This window comes from Gastrolobium bilobum, unplaced genomic scaffold, assembly GCF_033153095.1.
Source record: "Gastrolobium bilobum isolate Gb01-03AN ecotype WA unplaced genomic scaffold, APGP_CSIRO_Gbil_v1 utg688, whole genome shotgun sequence".
Taxonomy (NCBI): Eukaryota; Viridiplantae; Streptophyta; class Magnoliopsida; order Fabales; family Fabaceae; genus Gastrolobium; species Gastrolobium bilobum.
Window position 1 is genome coordinate 184,697 of NW_026897255.1, and position 20,413 is coordinate 205,109.

At 33.8% G+C, this 20,413-nt stretch overlaps 4 protein-coding genes across 4 annotated transcripts; 2 read left to right on the top strand and 2 right to left on the bottom strand.

Moving 5' to 3' along the window:
- The first annotated feature begins 1,060 nt into the window (after positions 1-1,060).
- On the top strand, positions 1,061-2,325 carry LOC133305297 (uncharacterized). The gene is made up of 2 exons (XM_061505469.1): positions 1,061-1,402; positions 1,634-2,325. Exons 1-2 carry the CDS (start codon positions 1,199-1,201, stop codon positions 1,865-1,867), a joined length of 438 nt encoding a protein of 145 aa, XP_061361453.1. The 5' UTR covers positions 1,061-1,198; the 3' UTR covers positions 1,868-2,325.
- A 286-nt stretch (positions 2,326-2,611) lies between these two features.
- LOC133305299 (late embryogenesis abundant protein 6-like) lies at positions 2,612-3,367 on the bottom strand. The gene is made up of 2 exons (XM_061505471.1): positions 3,253-3,367; positions 2,612-2,936 (listed from the first exon to the last, which is right to left on the bottom strand). Exons 1-2 carry the CDS (start codon positions 3,337-3,339, stop codon positions 2,646-2,648), a joined length of 378 nt encoding a protein of 125 aa, XP_061361455.1. The 5' UTR covers positions 3,340-3,367; the 3' UTR covers positions 2,612-2,645.
- An 874-nt stretch (positions 3,368-4,241) lies between these two features.
- LOC133305298 (ferredoxin C 2, chloroplastic) lies at positions 4,242-10,869 on the top strand. The gene is made up of 6 exons (XM_061505470.1): positions 4,242-4,519; positions 4,773-4,836; positions 5,505-5,593; positions 9,656-9,724; positions 10,473-10,517; positions 10,611-10,869. The coding sequence occupies exons 1-6, from the start codon at positions 4,283-4,285 to the stop codon at positions 10,653-10,655; spliced, it is 549 nt and encodes a 182-aa protein (XP_061361454.1). The 5' UTR covers positions 4,242-4,282; the 3' UTR covers positions 10,656-10,869.
- Positions 10,870-16,706: 5,837 nt separating this feature from the next.
- On the bottom strand, positions 16,707-19,067 carry LOC133305293 (protein LOL1). Its single transcript, XM_061505464.1, has 6 exons — positions 18,820-19,067; positions 18,558-18,697; positions 17,920-18,033; positions 17,656-17,769; positions 17,383-17,492; positions 16,707-17,049 (listed from the first exon to the last, which is right to left on the bottom strand). The coding sequence occupies exons 2-6, from the start codon at positions 18,616-18,618 to the stop codon at positions 17,011-17,013; spliced, it is 438 nt and encodes a 145-aa protein (XP_061361448.1). The 5' UTR covers positions 18,619-18,697; positions 18,820-19,067; the 3' UTR covers positions 16,707-17,010.
- Positions 19,068-20,413: the final 1,346 nt, after the last annotated feature.

Sequence of the window (20,413 nt, forward strand, 5' to 3'; positions counted from 1 at the left end):
TTGGCTTAAATATGTCAGATCAGTGTAAAAAACCTTAGGTCTGGGGCTTGTCCTGTTAGCTTTGTAGATTCAAATTACAAGTTTGACTTATATTAAAAAATAAAAGTATTGACCTAGGTCTGTTAGCCTGTTTAAGCCTATTAAACATTCTATAATTAAAATAAGGCTACTTTATTATTAAAAAATATTAAAATAATTTTATTTATTATATTTAAAATTAATAATATGATATAGGATGATCTGTAGATTTATGGGCTCGATATGTACAAAAAAGCCTATGGCCTGCTTTCTAAATGGATTTTTTAAAAGTCTAAGCATGCTTTATTTGATTATTTGTAATAGGGTAAGCGTGACTTAATATAGGTCAGGTTGTAAATTCCTATAAGTCGGCCTAGCTTATTTATACCTTTAATCACAACTTATCAGTCAATACCTTTTGGAAAAATAATGATCCTAGAAGAAACCCCAAGTTTATATTTTAAATTTAAAATTATTGTAATTTCAAAATATTTGCAACATTTTAACTTTTTTTTTTATGATAAATTTGGTTAATGTTCTTATAATTTCATTTTGAAATAAAATTAGCTTTCTTCCAAATCATCGTAAAATGGCATATACCCGGTCAATGATGCACCATGATAAGCTCCAAATTGTCTTTACGTCCGTTTTCACCTTATTAATGTGAATTTGTTTAAAAAACACTCAAATTTTCTTTTCCTCTACCATTGAACTTTTTCTATGTATTTTTGTAGGTTTAATTTTTTTGGTAAGTTTTAAGTTTAATTTTAATACTCTATTAATATAATTATAATATCATCCAACCCAATTTTATATTAATATCTTATTTAATTAATTTGATTATGCTAATTTTCTTTTCCTCTATCATCAAATTGATTGGATGATTCGGTAACAGATCAATAACTATAAAAGATTTTTATCCGCTGCGATTAAAATTAAATTGATTTTTCTTTTATTTTATTTATTTTCTGTTTGAAAAGCACAATGAAAACAAAAATAAATATAAATAGATTAAAGGAGGGTGAGATGCAGTGAAGTGTTGTTCCGGTGGAGTATAAAGCCGAAGCTGTGTGGTCTGAAATTGAACAGTCTTCGATACTCTAACCACTGGTATTCACCTCCTCCTTCTTCTGCTGCGGCGTCGTTTAACTTTTCTCTATCACTGTGATTGGGATTTGTTATGAGGTTTTTGAGAAGGATAGCTGGGTTCCTAGGGTTTGCGAAGGACGATCACGACCTCCGCCAAGAACCCGATGGCCAACCTGAACCTGCTACGATGCCGTCGCGCGTGAGAGACACCGACCTTCCTCGGAAAGCCAAAGTGTTCGGCGTCGATCGCGCTCCCATCCTCGCCCCTTCTACCTCCGGCGACGGTGGTGTTCAGGTCCCTTTCATTTCTCAATTTCCTTTCCAGTTCTCGTCGCAGTTCAATCCAATTGATCTAAGCCAAATGTTTTTAGACTTATAACATATTTTGCAATGTTGATGGACAATTTATAATTATCTCAACTAAGTTAAGGAAAGTTGCACTGTTAGATCAATTTTTCCCCTTGTTAATTCTTCATTTACTGCTAGCAATTGATTAATATAAATAATATTTATTTCCCTTCATCAGGGTCTGAGGTGGTATGCAAAGCGTCTTAAGATAGATGAAGATGGAGATGTAGCGGATGAGTTCCTTGATGAGGTTTCTGCACAGACTTCGGCACTAACAGTAGATCATAAGAAAACGGTTGCAACCTTTAAACTCAAGTATGCTACTATTCCTGCCAAAGTGATGACACAGGTCCTATCAGATGGTAAGCTTCAGCAGTGTGTGGAACACCAAGGAAGGTTACAGTGGGTATAAAAATCTTATTAGAAAATGACAATGGCTATTGATTCTTTGGATTCTGTGTGTTTAGTTATTACGGATATGGTGGGGATCTGCTTATGTTTTAAACGTGGTTTACATGATGGTTCCTTTTAGCTTTTAAGGTATGACTGGGAATTGCTGCGTTTGGTGAAAGCATGTGGAAGTCAGAATGTACACCCTTGAAAATGAGTTGCCACATCTCATATTTGAGGTATATATTCAAAGACTGTGTCAAGTATTTAAGTCTAGTGGTCTTGTACTCTTGTATTAGGGAACTGTGATTGCATTATGTAGAAGGATAGATGTGCAGAAAGAGTAGAAATTTGGTGGCAATCTGTCAAATAGATTATGTGGGGACATTTATTAGTTGACGCTTTTGAAGCATTTTGTGGTTTCCTGTAAGTATTGAAATGTTGTGCAACCCGTGATTTTGCTAATTGTGATTATCTGTTCTTTGCTCTTCCTTTCTTCTAGCTACTTCTTTGTGATGCTTATGTTTATAGAATATGTAGTCAAATTTAAGATATAGAGAAATGGACCATCAATGATGATGGCTCATGTACCATACCATCTGGAAGTTGAAAGATTATTATCAGGAGAGAAACATTCACTGAAGTCAAAAGATGCAAGCCATCCTCAAATACATTGAAGGATTCAGATTAAAAGCAGATCCCTCTTATTAAATGTCTGAAACAGAAAACTCCAACTACACGACGAGAGAAAGAAAGAAAGCAAGAAAGAAAGAAAGAAGAAGCTACAGTTAAACACAGATCTATATATGCGTGTTCCTAGGAGGGTTTCCTCCTAGTGGATAAGTTGGATGGGTGGCTCCTGGCTTGGGAACTGTCCCAAGTGGCTGGTGCCCTTGGTACTGATGAGCTCCATCTAGGTGAGGCTCGTGGTCGTGGAGGCCATAGTTATGTGATTGATTGGTGCTTAACTTCTCTGCTGCATGCCTGGCTTTAGCTTCATGCAGCTCCATCTTTGCTTTAGCTTCCTTAGCCTTTGCACGCTCCTCGGCTATTACTTTCTCTTCCTTTGTTCTTGCCGTTGCTTTCTCTGCCTGCAGTATTCAACCCAGTAAGATCATTTATCACAGACTTAACAATCAGCGTTTGCTCGTAGCTTTTATATAGCCATACATATAAATAGTATATTAACTTTGAAAAACTTTGCACCTAGTTACCGGGCCAAGACGAAGCTTTACTTCAACCTTGTGGTCGAAAAAAAAAAAAAAACTTTTTTTTCCCCATACGTTCGAAGATAAAATGATTTTAGCTTTATTGAACACCTTTATGCCACAAACAAAAAATCATTTGAGAGACTCAACATCATGGAACAAACTATATTAATAGACATGGAAAAGCTCAAAAGCGGACCTTCTCGTCTATTTTGGCTTTATAGATGTCGACTTGCTCCTTGGCAGCACTGGCCACGTTTTTCAGTTTCTCCTTTGAAGATTGCATCGTGTCTTTTCTTTTTTCAATCAATGAGTTCAAGTGTTCAACCGTTTGAACCCTGTGTTCGATATGAGGGACAATTTATATGCAGATCCTGATACAGGAAGATCAGAGCCAAACCAAGCCTAGATAAAACCCAAAAGGCTTCGGAGCACGGCACGTTAGGCATCGAAACACTTGTTTAACATGCAGGGCTTTTGCCGTCAACTGGCTTCCACGTTCATAAAAAATTAGAACATACATGATTATGAACTTATCTGTTACCTCCTAGCACTTATGACAAAAAATATATAATATGAATATGGGTTTAATTTTCTGCTTGTTACAGAATAATTTGTGTCACTCTTAAAAAAAAATAGTGGATTTCACAAAAAAAAATGCAATAGAGTTATACTTAAAAAAAAGTTATCTATGTACTTTAGAAATTACATTATGTCATGTGACAGATAAAACTTGTGCAGTAAGTATAAAAATGTTTTTTCCTATCAATATAAGGAAATATTGTATGTCAGACACAAAGTTATATCATTTTTAATGAAACTACGTCGTTTTAGTGTGTTTTAACATTCTCTCTCCTCTATTTTCTTTTTATTTCTAATTTTATAAATTAGAAAAAATGACAAAACACACCAAAACGACTTAATTTCATTAAAAATGACACAAAATTATGTCATTTAAAATGACAAATACTAAACCCTAAACCCTCAATATATATAACTAAACCATCATTGGTCTAGGGCCTAACATAAGTAATTTGTTTATTTTTCTGAAAAAAATACATGTTAAAAAACTTGTAAACCAGACGAGTTTTAATCACCGTACACGTGTTGAACATTAGTTGGAATAGAATCTAACGGTTCCTGCAGAGCGCGCGTGTGGTTCCTTAACTCGTTCTTGTTATCCCGTGGCTCTCTCTGTGTGTGTGTGTGAGCACTTGAAGAAGAAGAACATGGCACTTCCCCTACTCCGAATTCCAGGTACTTGCTGCATTCCATTTACGAAGCAGCAATGTTTCCCTTCCAAAAACCGCCGGAAGACGACGACGACGACGGCGGCGGAGCTCCGAACGCCGGTGGGACTGACCGGTGGAACCGCCTACCAGTCTTCATGTGTTGATGTTCCAACCCATAAGGTCACAGTCCACGACAGACAACGAGGAACCGTTCACGAGTTCCTCGTACCTGAGGTATGATCCCAACCCATGATTGCCATCCATATGATAAGCTTGTTCTGTTCCCTACCTTGTTGCAACTGCATGCTATCAACTTTAACTTTTCCTCCTTTATCTTTCTTATTCTCGTTTCTTCATTTTGTTGACTATTGATATTTTTTTTATGTGATTCCAAAGGAAAAGAAATTCATGGTCCTTTTCTCAAATAAATAAATAAATAAAAATTGAAAATTTATATGTGAATGTGACTACTATTTATAAAATGCAGGACCAATATATATTACATACTGCTGAGTCCCAGAACATTGCCCTTCCATTCGCCTGCAGGCATGGTACTTACTGTTATCCTATTTGTTAATAACGATCTGTTATTTTGTCACAGAAGTAAATTCACATACATGCACACATACATTCATGAAACTAGATTTACTCTATTATCTTGTTTTGTTGCTGCTTGCCTGCACCTGCATTAGTTTCCTAGCAGAGGCCCTCAATTTCTCAAGTCATCTGTGTGTTAAGGTTTCGCCATTTATCTATTAGAGTGAATTGGGATTGTGGATCATTAGATTTGATGGGGTTCAATTTTCATTGGTTCCATTTAGATGTTCCAAGATCTCTAAACATATGTTATCCTTTATTAGGCTTTTTGAAGTCTTTATAAGAATTTTATGAACCTATCATATTTGTTTTTTGCATCTGTATTATTAGTAATGGCCTTTGTTGAAGATAGATTCCATTTTTTTCCAAATGTATTCTTAAAATACAGATAAAAATGTGATTACTTTAAAGCGGTGTAATTTTTTTTACCCTTCTATTGGGAACAAAGGCAAAATGGTAACTGTTCACTGTACTAAAGTTTACCTTTGTTGATCATGCAATGCATTTTTTGTACTTGTTCTCCCTGCTCCTTCTATTGCCATCCAGATTGAAATTTGTTGGGTCTGCGGGGCTATTGTTAACTTCCTGATACTGTTTGCTACTTTGAAACCTTTTATGGCAGGTTGTTGTACTAGCTGTGCTGTGCGTATAAAGAATGGACAGATTAGACAGCCAGAGGCTCTTGGGATATCTGCTGAGTTGAAAGAGAAGGCACGAATAACTATCTTTATTCTATGTCTATGAATTATTATTTTTTAATTCCATACTAAAATTGGTAATTTTGACTTGTTAAGTACCAATGCATGATTTTCTTATGGAATACTTCATACTTTAATGCTTTACATGAATCATACTTTAATGATGCCAAACAAAGAGAATCAGATTTTTTTTATTTTTTATTTTTTCACATTTTTATTCCAAGATTCAAGAGTAAAAGAAGATATTGAGCATGATAAAGCAATTTGATTTACAATTTACTGGAGTAGAGTAGAGGCAGAAGAATGGTGGTTGTGGTGATATAGAACTATATACTTCATTCAAGTTTTGACATGCTATCACCAAACACGTTAGTATGATGTCTAACCTGTCTATAATTTTAACTTATTCTTTTGGCCAATAAAAGGACATTGAGAGTCTTGTCTTTCTGTCATGGTGCCGATGCACTGAACTTGTACTTAATCTTTTCCTTGAATCATTGTCATAACTTGTAATTATAATTCAAAGCCAAAAATAAAAATCACTTTGAAAAACTATACTTATACAAGGCATTCAATTAATGGGATGCTGTTTCCTACACATTATTCCAGACAAAATGCTTGCATTCTGTTGTTTATCCTTTTCTAATGTTACCTTGCACTAAATTTTTTCGAAAAGCCAAAAAATATAGGATGAATTTTTTTGGTTTATTCCAGTAATAGAAAGAAAAAGAGAATTTATAAGGGTTTAAATTAGAAGTGTAACTACTTTACTCTTCTTTCTAGTATATTTCTGTTGTGATTGTTTGTATAGTTCACATTTGGTTTTCTGGTTCAGTGTTTCTATTCATGGGCCCTTTTACAAATGAATAAATAGATTAGATATCGTAATGGGCCAATGACACAATATTTATTAGAATAATGGGGACTACAAGGATCAAACTTTGAACCTTTTGGTCACAAAAGCTCTGATACCATGTTAACGCATTTACTACATCAAACATATCGTAATGGAGCTTAGTCACAGAATCACCATGCTCAAGCTCCTCAACAAATTCATAAGCAATATAAGTCTTTGGCCCCATGTCAGGCATTAGACAACCATCGGGCAACTTCATGGCAAGGTTAAGAGCACCTCTGGTGGGGTCCCTATATACCTTATAGGGCAAGGAAGATATGAACTTGAACAGTGACGAGGTATACGTTCTTAAAATAAATTAGGAGGCCAATCTTTAATTTCAATATCTGAGGCCAATTAAGCCAATCCTTACGACCATTTGTATACCCAGAAAAGAATTGATGGATATTAATCTTCCCCTCACACAAATCTAAGCAATCAATTGCCTTTACATCCAAATATTAATTCTACTTGGTATTAGTTCTGTCAAGGAATGAACACCCCATGACAAGTGGTTCCCAGCTTGAACCAGATTGCTAACAATAGGCTCCCTTTTGTACCAATGCCATTGAAAATGCCTTAAATCCTCAAGCTGTGGATCTACTGCCCTAGGACAATATAAATAGTTGTCAATGGAATCTTCATGAGAAGCTTCCTTCCTCATATTGATATTATTACCTCAAATCAAACATTGGTGTTTCTACCAAGCTTAAAACTTGAGGGGGTTGAGCTCCCTAAGTATTTGTTGAAAGGACTTCTTCCATATTTAAGACAGTTGGATGAAGAACTAATGATTCAGAAGGAGATTGAAATTAAGAGATAGGTGACATATGCAAAACATCAATATTTGATTACCACATAAGTTGTACAAAATGATCTTTTGATCTTTGTCTCATCTGTTGCTGTGAGCTTTGTAGTGGGCAGCTTCTAAGTGGTGCAGTTCCAATTGAGTTGGAGTTTTTCCTTTGAGGTCGTCGTTATTTGCATGCCCAAATAGAAAATAAAAAGGTAGAAGAAAATGCATTACATGTTGATGCTAATAGTGAGATTCGTAAATGGTCAAGGTCGATGGTAGCATTCCTTATGCAAAAGTTAATGATGGCATGTGACCATTGTTTTCTTGAACTGAGAAACATATTTTCTCCAAATTCTATCTGAGAGTTAGTATGTAAAGCAGACGAACTGACAAAAACATATAAGCTTCAAGATGCAATTGAGACTCTTGATATCTGGTGTTCATGTTTGAAGCTTACATGCTTTTGCCAGTTCTTCTGCATTACATACTAACTCTCAAATAGAATTTGGAGGAAATATGTGTCTCAGTTCAAGAAAACTATGGTCGTATGCATCGTTGACTTTTGGATAAGGAACTGCTACCATCACTTTCCGCATGCCACCCAGACCTTGACCATTCACGAGTCTCATGCTTAACATCAACATGTAATGCACTTTCCTCAACCTTTTTGTTTTCTTCTTCGGCATGCGAATAATGACGACCTTGGAAGACAAACTCCAACTCAATTGGATCCATACCACCTAAAAGCTGCCCACTACGAAGCTCACGACAACAAATGAGACAACAATCAAAAGAGAATTTTGTACAACTTCTATAGTAATCAAATATTGATGTTTTGCCGTTGTCACTTGTCTCTTGAGCTTCTATCTCCTTCTCAATCATTTATTCTTTATCCAACTGTCTTAAATATGGAAGAAGTCCTTTCAACAAATAATTGGGGAGCTATACCCACCTCATCTTTATTGATTTCCACATCTTTCTTCATTTCTTTAATAAGGTCACCAGATCGCAAGCATGCTTTGCAATTATAATTACCACGACACATAGGACATGAGTAAGCTATATCATACTCTTTCTATTGAGGATACCAACTATTTAAACAGGGTATGCAATATATTTTCCTCTTACAACTTTTGCACTGCACAACCCTGCCTTTATCATTTTTCTAATATTGATCGAACATTAAGGACTCCTCTTCAATCCATTTTGCATTTTTCTTGTTGACTTTTGGCTTTTTTTGTTGTTTGTCTTTACGGTCCCTGAAAGTATATTGTTTCTGAATGCGGCTTCCTAAAGAATATATAGATATTCTAGATTCACTGTAATCCCCCCAAAACTTCATTTACTGCCTCTGCTTCCTTACGCCTTCAACCCCTCTTATTTCCATTGACCAATTTTTTACAACTAGATTAATCTTTCTTGACAATCTTTATTTTTCTACCGCGTCTTTGCTTGCAAGTTGTACATTACACACACTCACCTACCTGTGCTGAGAAATTTCACAATATTTATTAGAAGAATGAGAGTGACAACCACTTGATCATAGAGGCTTTGATGCCATATCATGCAACCAACTCTCCCAAAAATTTAAGCTGTTAGGTGAAGGCAAATGAATAATTTTAATTTATATTATATTTCTAACATCAAGTTCATGGTTAGTTTGATGCTATTTGCTATAATCATTCTTGCTAGAAATGTAATATAAAACCATTCATGTGTCTTCAACAAACAACTTAAGTTCTTGGGATCGTTGATTCATGACATGATATCAGAGCTTCTATGATCAAGTGGTCTAGAGTTTTGGGCTCTTGCTCCCGGAGATAGGTTATAAATGTAATATAAAACTATTCATGTGTCTTGACCAAAGAACTTAAGTTTTGGGGATATTTGGTTCATGATAATTCCTTTTCCACTAATAGCAGTGAATAACTGTGGGGAAAATGTTCATTTGTCCAATATGAAATTAGAGTTTATGATCATAACATACAGTACATGTATAATGATGATTATTATTGTAAAGAACCAATTCAACCCAAAAGCTTAAGCTGATAGGTGAGGCTACATTAATGGTTTTATATATCTCAACACGCCCCCTCACACGAGAGTCCACTGGGCTTGAAGGGTGGACAATGCACAAACCCACCTACCTATGCTAAGAAATTCCACAAGAGAAAGTGGAGGGCGGTGATCGAACCCGGGATACGAGGTTCTGATACCATATAAAGAACCAATTCAACCCAAAAGCTTAAGCTGATGGGTGAGGCTACATTAATGGTTTTATATATCTCAACAATTATAATAACAATAGTTATTATTATTATTATTGCAAATTCCACTTCTTTTATTGCTGTGCTGTTCAAGTGTGATTTTTTGTTTCAATTCAGGGTTATGCACTTCTTTGTGTGGGCTTCCCTTCCTCTGACGTTGAGGTAGAAACTCAAGATGAAGATGAGGTAATGAGTTAGACTACAATCATGACTTGCACTTTATGATAACTGCCTGAATAGAGGCCAAATAGGATCAACTTTAGGAGATATCTTTTATTTTAATCTTGTTAGAATATGTACAAAATATCTCAGAATATCTCAATTGTATCTTTCTTGCAAAGATGCATCTTCAGCATCCCTGAATTGTTTGTCCAACTGTTTTATGAAGTCGACTTTATATTTTTTGTTATTTTCTTTTTGAAATTTTCTTTTGTAATAAGCTTATAGCTTAGCAAGCTTCAACTCAAATGAGTGTTAGAATATCTACATATCTTAATTGTATCTTTAGAATATCTTAAATGAGCTTTAGAATATATTTGGAAATCAATTGGTCATCAAACTGAGAAGCAATTTCAGGAGTTATTTCCCTTTTTTTTTATTTCCTTATTTATTTAGTGTTGGTAGTCTTATTGTATTTGTAGGTGCGGGCTATGTACTTACTAGTACTTAACATAATTATTAGTATAAACATGGCCTTTGGAGTATAATTTTGTATGACGTCATTATAACACCATCAATCTAATATCCTATTGCTTAGTGTTTCTATTCCTTCGTTTTTTTTTTTTTTTTGCTTCTCATTCTCTATCTTTTAATCTGTGAACTTTGCTGCTCTTATAAAGTGCTTTTGAGTCTAAATCAAATTGTCATCATTTTTGTTATTATCATTCGTTACTGAATTTTGGTTACGAATGTAATAAATCCTTGGTGCATACAGGTATATTGGCTTCAATTTGGACGTTATTTTGCCCGAGGACCAGTGGTGGGTTCTACTGTCTCTAACTCTTTTCTTTTTTTAACGAGGTAGCTTTTTTTTCTTTGGTTATGTGACTTTTAACACGAAAATTGTTAACAGGAGAGAGATGACTATGCCTTGGAGTTGGCAATGGGTGACGAGTAAGCAATGTAGAAAATTTGATACTCAGTAGAGCAAACAATGCCAATTTTGTGTTTACCCTTCTTTTACATTTCTTTACTGTGTCGTGTTTATTTTTTACCCTATATATACTATACTATGTGCAAATTCCAAGTAAAGCCCCATGCTATATATGCCCCCAAAACTATACTTATAGAATTAAAGATGTAGGTAATTTTCTTGCCTATATTAAATCGAGTCGAGTTCAAAATGACTCAATCTGGCAGTGAGCTCAAAAAAAATAAAAATAAAAATAAAATTGAAAAATGGAAAAAAAAATAAAAATGCCTTGTGCCGCCTTCCCCGCTGTAGATCCTAATGTACTTATTGTTCTCTCGTTTATTCGTAACAATTTTTTTTTTAATCAAAGCTTTCGTATCAAATAACATTGCTGGGAAATACAAAAGCAAAAAATAACATTTTTTTTAGGATATGGGAACTACATGAGAAATGGGATTGAATATGCCAATTAGAACTATGTTTTTATTTCTTAATGTAGTTTTGCGATTTCGAATACAGATAGAAACATGGGATATGTTATTCTATTTATCTTTTTTTTTTTTTCTGCTTACTTTTGCTTACCATTTTAAAATACCGTTAGATTAGAATCTTAACAAATCTTTATCTTTCTCTCTCCTCTTACGATTCTAATTTAACGGTATTTTAGAGTGGTAGACAAAGGTAGGCGGAAAAAATAATAGGTAGAATAACCTATCCCTATAAACATTATTAAACTATTCAATTGGGCTCCATGATGTAAATATGTAGTGTGGTCATGGACCAGCTGAAGAAGAAAACAACTGCCCTGTTTGCATAAAATAGGTAAGATAATGCAGCATCAAGAGATAACATGTAACTTGGTTTTGTCATTTTGGAATAGAGATGAATACATGGATAAAGAAGTTTCGAATGACAATCTTTTCTTTGATTCAGTTGGGCTCCATGATAGAAATATCAAATATTTGCTTTGGTCCAGCTTAAGAAGCAAACAATTGCCCTAGTTGCATAATGTTTATGAGATAATGCAGGATCAAGAGAATATACCATTGTGGCCCAGTGCTTGATTAATACAGAATCACTCGGGAACAAGATGGTGAAATGTAAAGTAGTAGACTCCTCGGTCCCACAAGTCTTGTATGTGAAGGGGTTTTCATGCATGAGAAGTTGACAGATTGGTAACTAAGTGAATTAGGTAAAGGAAGTGATTTATTTAATTTTATTTATTTGTTACTCAACAAGTTGGTATTGGTGAAGCAATTTTATGAAGAAGCTAATCTTAATAATCAAGATTGGAGGCGTTTTAGTCCAGTGTGATATTGGTTGTTTGCTAGCAATTTGGTAATTGTGGATTCCGCCAAGGCTCAGACTTATTTTATTAGTAATGTTTGCACATGAACTGTTAGTTAGATGAGATAGCCATATATGTCTCCCCAAGGGGTGTAGTAATCACTATAGGGGTTCCCTTGACAATAATGGTATAGACCAAGGCTATGTAGGGTAGTCCTAGGTGCAATGAACAACAATGAGGGTGGTGTTAAATGCCTACAATAGCTTTTCAAGTTGGCAAAGTAACAGCCCATGAAAGTAATGTTATTGTGTGTGCATGGTGATGAAGGAGGGGATATTTATAGTTAGAGTCGGTTCCATCCAAGTGGGGGAGTGAGCAAAGTCAAATATTATGGGGGAAGAGCCATAGTAGCCTGCCTTGGTTGGACATGACGTTTTGATGCCGTTGTCAGCACTGCAGCGACTGTTGTGCAGAGGAAGTCATAAAAAGGGGGACATTTTGGAGTCTATGCAGAGAAAGGGGAGGGAAGGATATCTCAAGTAAGACATTTTGATATCTGACGTTGGAAAGTCTACAAAAGAGGGTGTTGGAATGTTAGCACCGATGCTACTAGGTTGGTGCAACACATGTAGTATGAGCCCTCTGGTATTGGGTCGGTCATATTAGGCCAGTCAATTGGACTGGCCAGAACATCACATAACTTGAATTCACGTAATTTATATAGGAGAATACGCACCGTTGATATCGATGAATAAAATAGGAAGAGAAAGAGAAACTTCACCGTATAAATAACATTTTCTTTGCAAAATGCTTCAGTCCACAGTGACAGAGACAAGCAATCTCTAATATCTAATTCAGTGCATAATGCCTTACTGCAAGCTGCCATAGCCATTTATCATGATATTATTGCTTGCTTTTATTCCATTAGTGGCAAGTTACGGAAAGGAAAGAATTCAAGGGACAGAAACAGCCAAATATCTTTGACTGGAAATGATCGTCACCTCGTTCTCACGAAGGAGTAATTTGCAATTGAACGTGACATTTAGAAAATGATTGAACCGAAATATTCTCTGTAGTGCTAATAATCGTATGACTGACATAAACAAGGCTGTTGGAACATGGGGCAACATCACAGGGTCAGGATTGGAAATGTAAGAGGAGATGTCCAGATCATTCATTCACTATGATTGAACTTTGTTACCTCCTAGTGCTTCAAGTGGAAGACAGAAGTAGGGGTTGAAAAGGACATTAATTGTGTTAAACCACCAAAAAGGTTGCTCATGTTGTGTGATTCAGAAAAGATGTTGCTGTTGCCGCAGTGAGCCCGTTTGTTTGGGCTTTAAAAAAAAGTAATCTTTATCTTTCTTTTCTTTTTTTATTTATTTTAAAAGTGTTTTTTATAAAGGAAAAATTTCAAAAATTCCCAATAACTTTCTTTATAATCATTTATCCCTTTCTCAAAATTTTGAATCATTTACCCCTTGACTTAAAGTTTCTTTATCATTTACGCCTCTAACTTAGGGGAAAAACTTTAAGTCAGGGGGTAAGTGATAAAAAAAATCTAAATAAAAATGTAAATGATTCAAAAAATTTATTAAGGAGTAAGTGATAATTAAGAAAAATCATAGGTTTTTTTTGAAGTTTTTCCTTTTATAAAAATTAAAGCTATTTTTATAAAAATATTTAGTTTTTTTAAAAAATATTTGGCTTTTGACTTCTGCTTTTTTTAGAAGCTAAAAGTTTTAGCTTCTAAAAAAAGTAAGTTTTTGACTTTTTGTGTAACTTCTACTTTTTTTAAAAGCAGATATCCATACAAACTTAAAGTAAGAAATGGTTTTTTTCCCTAAAAAAAGCAACTTTTGAAGAAAAAAAGCCCATCCAATTTATCAAAATAACCTTTAGCAATTGGTCCTTTATTTGTATTCTGCAAATGCAACTTTATATGTACTGACTGGAAGAATGAGTTCACTGCAAATATCAAAACCACAATTTTTGTGTTTTATTGACCTTACCCTCTTTTTATTTAAATTCCTGGCATATCCAGACCCAATTTCTAATCACAAATACCATCCACAAAAGTTATCACCTATTAGTTAAATCCAAAAAATAAAATAAAATAATATATCAGTTGACCCAATTATTGATTCAAGAAATTTAGAGTCAATTAGAATTATGTCCAATAAATATGGGTTGCACGTTAAGAGAAGAATCAATTTGAATTTGAAATATAATAAATTACGATTAAATCTAAGTTTAAATGAAGCAAAAGATATGATTATGATTTGTTTGGGAAATGATATTGTAACAATCAATTAAGATTACTACCAATGTCAGTACCAATCAATTTCATCGTTATATCGATTATGTTGATCCAACGATTATATTTATTTTTATCTTTGTATGGTTATGGTTCATCATATTTAATACTTTATATTTATTTTCACCTTTGTATGATTATGATTTTCCATATTTAATACTTTCACATTAAATATGTGGAATCATAACCGTATAAAGATGAAAATAAATATAACCATTTGATTCATATAATTGATCTAACAGTGAAATTGATTGGTAGTAACATTGGTAATAACCCTAGTTGGTTGTTACAATATCTACCCCTTTGATTGGTAAGAAAAAGAAAGCAACAAATTTGAAATGATTTGACATCTAAGATTTGAAACGTGTTTGGAAAGATTTAATTGTATTTATTTATTTATTTTTAGAAAATAATTATCATTATATTTATTTTTTAGGATTTTGAGTTTTAAATAAATTTATAATTAGTCTATAAAAAAATTACTTTAAGACCTTTATAGTATAAGTTGAATTTTATTATCTTGTTATAAATTGAAAATCGGAGAATTATTCTTTTAATAAATCCCAATTTTTAATTTAGCAATTTTTTTTATGCGTTTCAGTTAGCCAAGAACTTACTCCTATTCAGATTTTGACAAGGTATGGTATATCCAATTCTTGAAACTTGTGAAATTAGTCTTCCAAGTCGAAATCAGCAATCGGAAACCATAGAATAAACGCTCTCTTGCCGAACAATTCTCACCGCAATCTCATGCTGAAATATCTATAAAAGTTTTGGACCCAGATGTTATCTTGTTGAATCAACCCATCTAATGTTTCAAATTGACTGCTTACTTTTTGTGGCCGTACTTGGACCTTTTTCTGTCTCAAGAAGGCACAAACTATATGAAAGAAATTATATATATATATATATATATACGGGAGGTTATACTTATAAATTTTTTGTTTACAAATTCTTATAAATTATGATAAGTATGACCGGTCATACTTTAATCACGAGAGTATAACCGATCATACTTAGTGTAATTTGCAAAAAAAAATTGTAAACGGATACTATATATATATATATAGGGGTAGGATATTCTTAAGAGTTAGAAGTCTTACACTTAATTTTAACCATTAACCCACTTGTTTCCAATGATTCACATTGGTAAAAAATTAGAGCCCGTAAATATAAGTGAGATCAACAGACAAGATTAAGTGTGTAACTTACACTGGTGTAAAATGATCCCGACCTATATATATATATATATATATATATATATATATATATATATATATATATATATATATATAGGGTCAATATCATTTTACACTACTGTAAGTATATATATATATATATATATTTACAATTTTTTTTTATAAATTACATTATGTACTCCCGAAAATACATAGTATAGCCTACTGTACTTTCGAAAGTACATCATCTAATTTGTAAATAAAAATTTTGTAATTATAACCCTATCCATATGTAAAAAAAGATTTATTAATATCATGTAGTTGGAAACATCTTGTCTCATGTCATAGAGATGATATGTGGGTCCCTTTAGTTTTAGTTCGGAGTAACTATCATTTTTGGTTCCAAACAAAAAACATGGTCCCCACTTTAGTCCCTTACAAAAAAAATTAGTGAGTTGGTCCCTAACAAATTCAAAATGGACCCATTTAGTTGAAATTGTGGTCCCTCATAATTTTAAAAAAGACTCATATTAGTCTCTCAAAAGGACTAAAATGGGTCCACTTTGAATTTATTAGGGACTAACTGACTAATTTTTTTTGTAAAGGACTAAAGTGGGGACCGTGTTTTTTATTAGGGACCCAAAAGGGTATTTACTCTTTAGTTTTTTATTTTTTTATTTTTATAAAAGGTGGATTCCACATATTTATCTATATAACATAAGATAAGATGTCTCCAACAAAATGAGAAAATGTTTTTCCATATTAAAAATGATGGAAATTAGTTGTCTTCTGTCACATAATAATATTCTTATGTTGCACACATGAAATCTTGTGCCCATATTTTATTTTTTTTTAAATTATGAGCCCCACAACTTTGTTTCACCCACATAAAATACCTATCTTATTTGACATAAAATTAATAATTTCCAAAAATGATATATGCTCGTAAAAGTAACTCACATGAGCCTCACTAGTCACAATCACTAAATGAGTAGTTGATATTTTTTAATCTATTGCTTTAAACCCTGTCGAAAAATTCCCAACCACTAATTTAGTGATTGTGAGGGTTACATGAATTATTTTTTCTTTGCATATATTATTTCTGATATACAAATTATCTACAATAGAAAATAAACCTTACCTTATCTAAAGATGTGAATTTTCAAAGAACTCAGAATCAGGAATCTTATCATAAATAGTTATCCGTACACCCAACTAACATAAACATTTAATTAAATCACGCAAGGGAAGAATAACTCTATACATGTGAAGAGAGTTCCCTCTCCAATCTGATGTTACATTACAATAGAAAATAAACCTTGTCTAAAGATGATGTGAATTTTCAAAGCACTCAGAACAAGGAATCTTATCATAAATAGATATTCGTACACCCAACTAACAAAAACATTGAATTAAATCACGCAAGGGAAAAATAACTCTATACATGTGAAGAGATTTCCATCTCCAATCTGATTTGCACTCTTTATTCCTTAAGGATGATATGTAACTAGCAAAACCAAGGCTGTAGAGTCTGTAATGACCATGCTATAGTATGATTTAGGTGCTGAACTTCTGCTCAATGGTGCTTGCTGAGGCCTGCATCATTCAGTAACACCAGTGTTATATCATTGCTTATATCAAATTTTTTCTGTAATTCTAATTTTTGCTCACCCATATTAAAACATTCCCACATAAGATAAATTCCCTCTCTTTTCATTCCTTCTATTTATTAACTAAGAAAACTTGATCGTATTTGCTAATGATTAAAAGTTATATTTTCTATCTCTATCCTTCCAAAACAAAAAGAAGGAAAGGGATGTACTTTTCTGATTATTTATACATACAGTTCTAGGGATCTTTCACAATAAGGTTGGGAATCAAGACAATCAAAACAAATCCACATAGTAAGGAACATGAGATTATACTGACCCCAACTGATGTTACAAAATTGCAAACTGCACATTTCACGGATCTTGCTCCATATTGGTACATGAGTAGCATCCTGCAGCTCCCACAGTTAACATGTGCCACCTGATTTGCTGTCAAAATGCGCATTTGATGCTCACAAACAAAGTAGGGACTCAAAATCATAATGATTTAGCTCACAAAAGAAACATGCCTTAAAGTCTGTGCATATATATATATATATGCTTGCACGTATACAATTTTTTAAAGCTCATGAGCTCATTAATAGTTCAATACCTTCCAAAGCTAGATTGACAGTGTGACAACAAGAGCATTGTACACTTGTAGCTCCACGGATGTACATGAGTAAAGTATGGCAGCCTCCACAAATTAACTGGGCCATTTCTGTGCCTGTGTAACACATAAATGCTTGTGATTTAGCTGCCTCATGTTCAGTTGATTGAAAAGAGTGGTATAGGTAGCAAATTGAACATTCAAGTAACCTACAGACCAGGAGTTATATAGAGAATAGAGACATAGTGATGGAGAATTTCATCATACCAGGAGGTGGCACTGCTGTGACTGCATTGCAAACAGCACAGCACACAGAGGTTGCTCCAACTGGATAGACTAGAAGGTTTCTACACCCAGAACAGACAAGTTGACTCTGTGCACCTGGCAGCCAGGGAAGGTTTCAGCATAAAATAATTTTAAGTATCAAATAAAGGACCAAATGCTAAAGGTTCTAGCATTCAACCTATCCTAAATACAGGTTCAAGTTTCAAATGGTAAGCCATACCAGGTAAGAAATTGGACTATATTAGAGAACTTCACTTAAAAAGGTATATCAACAGCTATCTCAAATCACTGAACAAATCTTCATATCCAATCCATCATTTCTCCCATTAGGTAATGGGAACATGGAATTGTTTTTTTTTTTCTCTCTACTTGGCAACTTTTGTATTTCAATTTTATATTCCTCACTCTATCAAATGCCTTGTTCTTTAAAAAAATAACTTGTTCTCTACAGCATCATTATTAAACTTGGAAATTAGATTTCTTCCTAATGATGGAAAAGAAATAAATATTCAAATCTCCAATCATTCCATCACCAATGGGATGATGCTAAGATTTATTGGCGACCAAACACTGAGCAGACATCAATAAAGAGGAAATCAAGCACAGACTAAGCAAGATACCATTTGCTGGTGGTGTATATGGAGCTGGTGGTGTCGGGTAGGGAGCAAGTGGAACTGGCATTATAAAGGACTAAAAATGTTATCTTTCTCTACCAAACTCTACACAGAGAACAAACCACTTTATCCCATTTTTTCAACTCCTGGAAAATGAGGAAATATCATAAGGATTCAATAAGGGGTGAGAAAATGATGTACATGGTGATGGAACTAGAAGGCATGAAAAGTGAAGTGAAACTTGTCATTCATAAAGTGAGAAGGAAACCTGTGAAGCAGAGGGTGCCAGCAAATCAAATAGTAAAGCAGATAAAGTAAGAGTCAAATGAGAAGCTTCCCCTTTGAAGTAGGAAGTTATGCATGAAGCCAGAAGAAGAAAGGAGCACAGAAGCAATGAAGAGTTAAGGCCCTTTCACCAGAAATGGTATTTATTTAATTGAGTTAAGTAGGAAAGGGGGGAAATGGATTGTATAAGTCCTTTTGGCAGCTTGCTAGTTGCTACTTGCTACTTGCTACAGATGAAGTGGAGAGATGTAAAAGAAATGGAGGAAAAGGATATAAGCGCACACCAGAAAGAAATTGATTAAGAAAATGTTATTGCAAGTAAAAGAAGCACTAAAAAACCATTTCTGTAAAAAAAAATACCAAAAAATATAAAAAACAGCAAAATAGTAATATGGACCAATATGAAAATCGGACCGGACTAGTTGGTCTAACTTGTTAGAAATAATCAACTGTGAGTAGTGATTAGGGCTGTAAATAAGCTAGGCTAGACTTTGATTTAAATAGACCAGACCTATAACAAAAAAAAAACTTAGGCCTTGCCTGACCTATTAGCATGTGTAGGCTCAAATTATAAGTCTGATCTGATCAATATTTAAAAAATAAAAATCTTGGCATAGGCATGTTTAAGTCCTATTAAACTTTCAATAATTAAAAAAATAACTAAAATAATATTACATTATTATTCAAAATTATTAAAATAATAATTTTATTTATTTTATTTAAAATAAATAATATGATATAGGCCGGATTGTAGGCTTATAGGCCCAACATGTACAAAAAAAGCCTATGACCTGTTTTCTAAATAGGTTTTTTTAAAAGCCTATGCCTGTTCTATTTGACTATTTGTAATAGGCCAAGCTTAGAGTTGTTCTATTTGACTATTGTAATAGACCAAGCCTGGTCTAATATAGACGAGGCCGTAGGCCGGCGCTTAAGCGCCCTGGTGCACTTGTGCATGGAGAAATTCTCTGCCTCAGGAGGCTTAAGCGCCCAAAATGAATGCTTAAGTGCGCTCAGGGGGCTTAAAAATTCTCTTTGAACAGAAACTTAAAAATTATCTACACGAGGGGGCTTAAGCGCCTAGTAAGGGGGGGTTAAGCTCCCAACCCCTGTTTTAGGAAAAAACAATTATCTCTTAAAATAAGAAATAAGGACCATCTAATTAGGTCTAATAAAGATAGTAAATGATGTAAGCATAGTTTTAGTTATTCTGCAACTTCACACGGTTATAATCACGAAATTGGTAGATTAAATTACGGTCTTGTTAATAAAAGAAATGAGCAACGTTTTAAAAAGAAAAATTTCTCCGTATTTTTAATTGAACCAATGTGATTGTAATTGCGCTTAATGTCATAAAGTAATGATAACAAACCGGTTCTAGAACGGAGTGCCGACCTAGTCCATTTACACCCCTAGTAGTGATGAAGTTCTACATTGATTAGAAATGTTCCAAGTGAGTATCATATAAGTGCAAAAAAAACCAATACAATTTGATCCTTAAGGTTTTGGGTTGAAATGTGGTGTCAACTCACTTATTGTTGTTTGTCATTTGACCCATTGGTGAAAAAATTCTTTGC

Bases quoted from the DNA above. Each gene is read 5' to 3' on its own strand.
- LOC133305297 (XM_061505469.1), top strand. From the start codon at position 1,199: ATGAGGTTTTTGAGAAGGATAGCTGGGTTCCTAGGGTTTGCGAAGGAC. The intron at 1,403-1,633 runs GTCCCTTTCATT...TCCCTTCATCAG, and splicing joins CCGGCGACGGTGGTGTTCAG to GGTCTGAGGTGGTATGCAAA.
- LOC133305299 (XM_061505471.1), bottom strand. From the start codon at position 3,339: ATGCAATCTTCAAAGGAGAAACTGAAAAACGTGGCCAGTGCTGCCAAG. The intron at 2,937-3,252 runs GTCCGCTTTTGA...TGAATACTGCAG, and splicing joins AAGCCAAAATAGACGAGAAG to GCAGAGAAAGCAACGGCAAG.
- LOC133305298 (XM_061505470.1), top strand. From the start codon at position 4,283: ATGGCACTTCCCCTACTCCGAATTCCAGGTACTTGCTGCATTCCATTT. The intron at 4,520-4,772 runs GTATGATCCCAA...TATAAAATGCAG, and splicing joins ACGAGTTCCTCGTACCTGAG to GACCAATATATATTACATAC. The intron at 10,518-10,610 runs GTGGGTTCTACT...AATTGTTAACAG, and splicing joins ATTTTGCCCGAGGACCAGTG to GAGAGAGATGACTATGCCTT.
- LOC133305293 (XM_061505464.1), bottom strand. From the start codon at position 18,618: ATGCCAGTTCCACTTGCTCCCTACCCGACACCACCAGCTCCATATACA. The intron at 17,493-17,655 runs GTATTGAACTAT...GCATTTTGACAG, and splicing joins TGTCAATCTAGCTTTGGAAG to CAAATCAGGTGGCACATGTT. The intron at 17,050-17,382 runs GTCAGTATAATC...TGAATGATGCAG, and splicing joins ATTTTGTAACATCAGTTGGG to GCCTCAGCAAGCACCATTGA.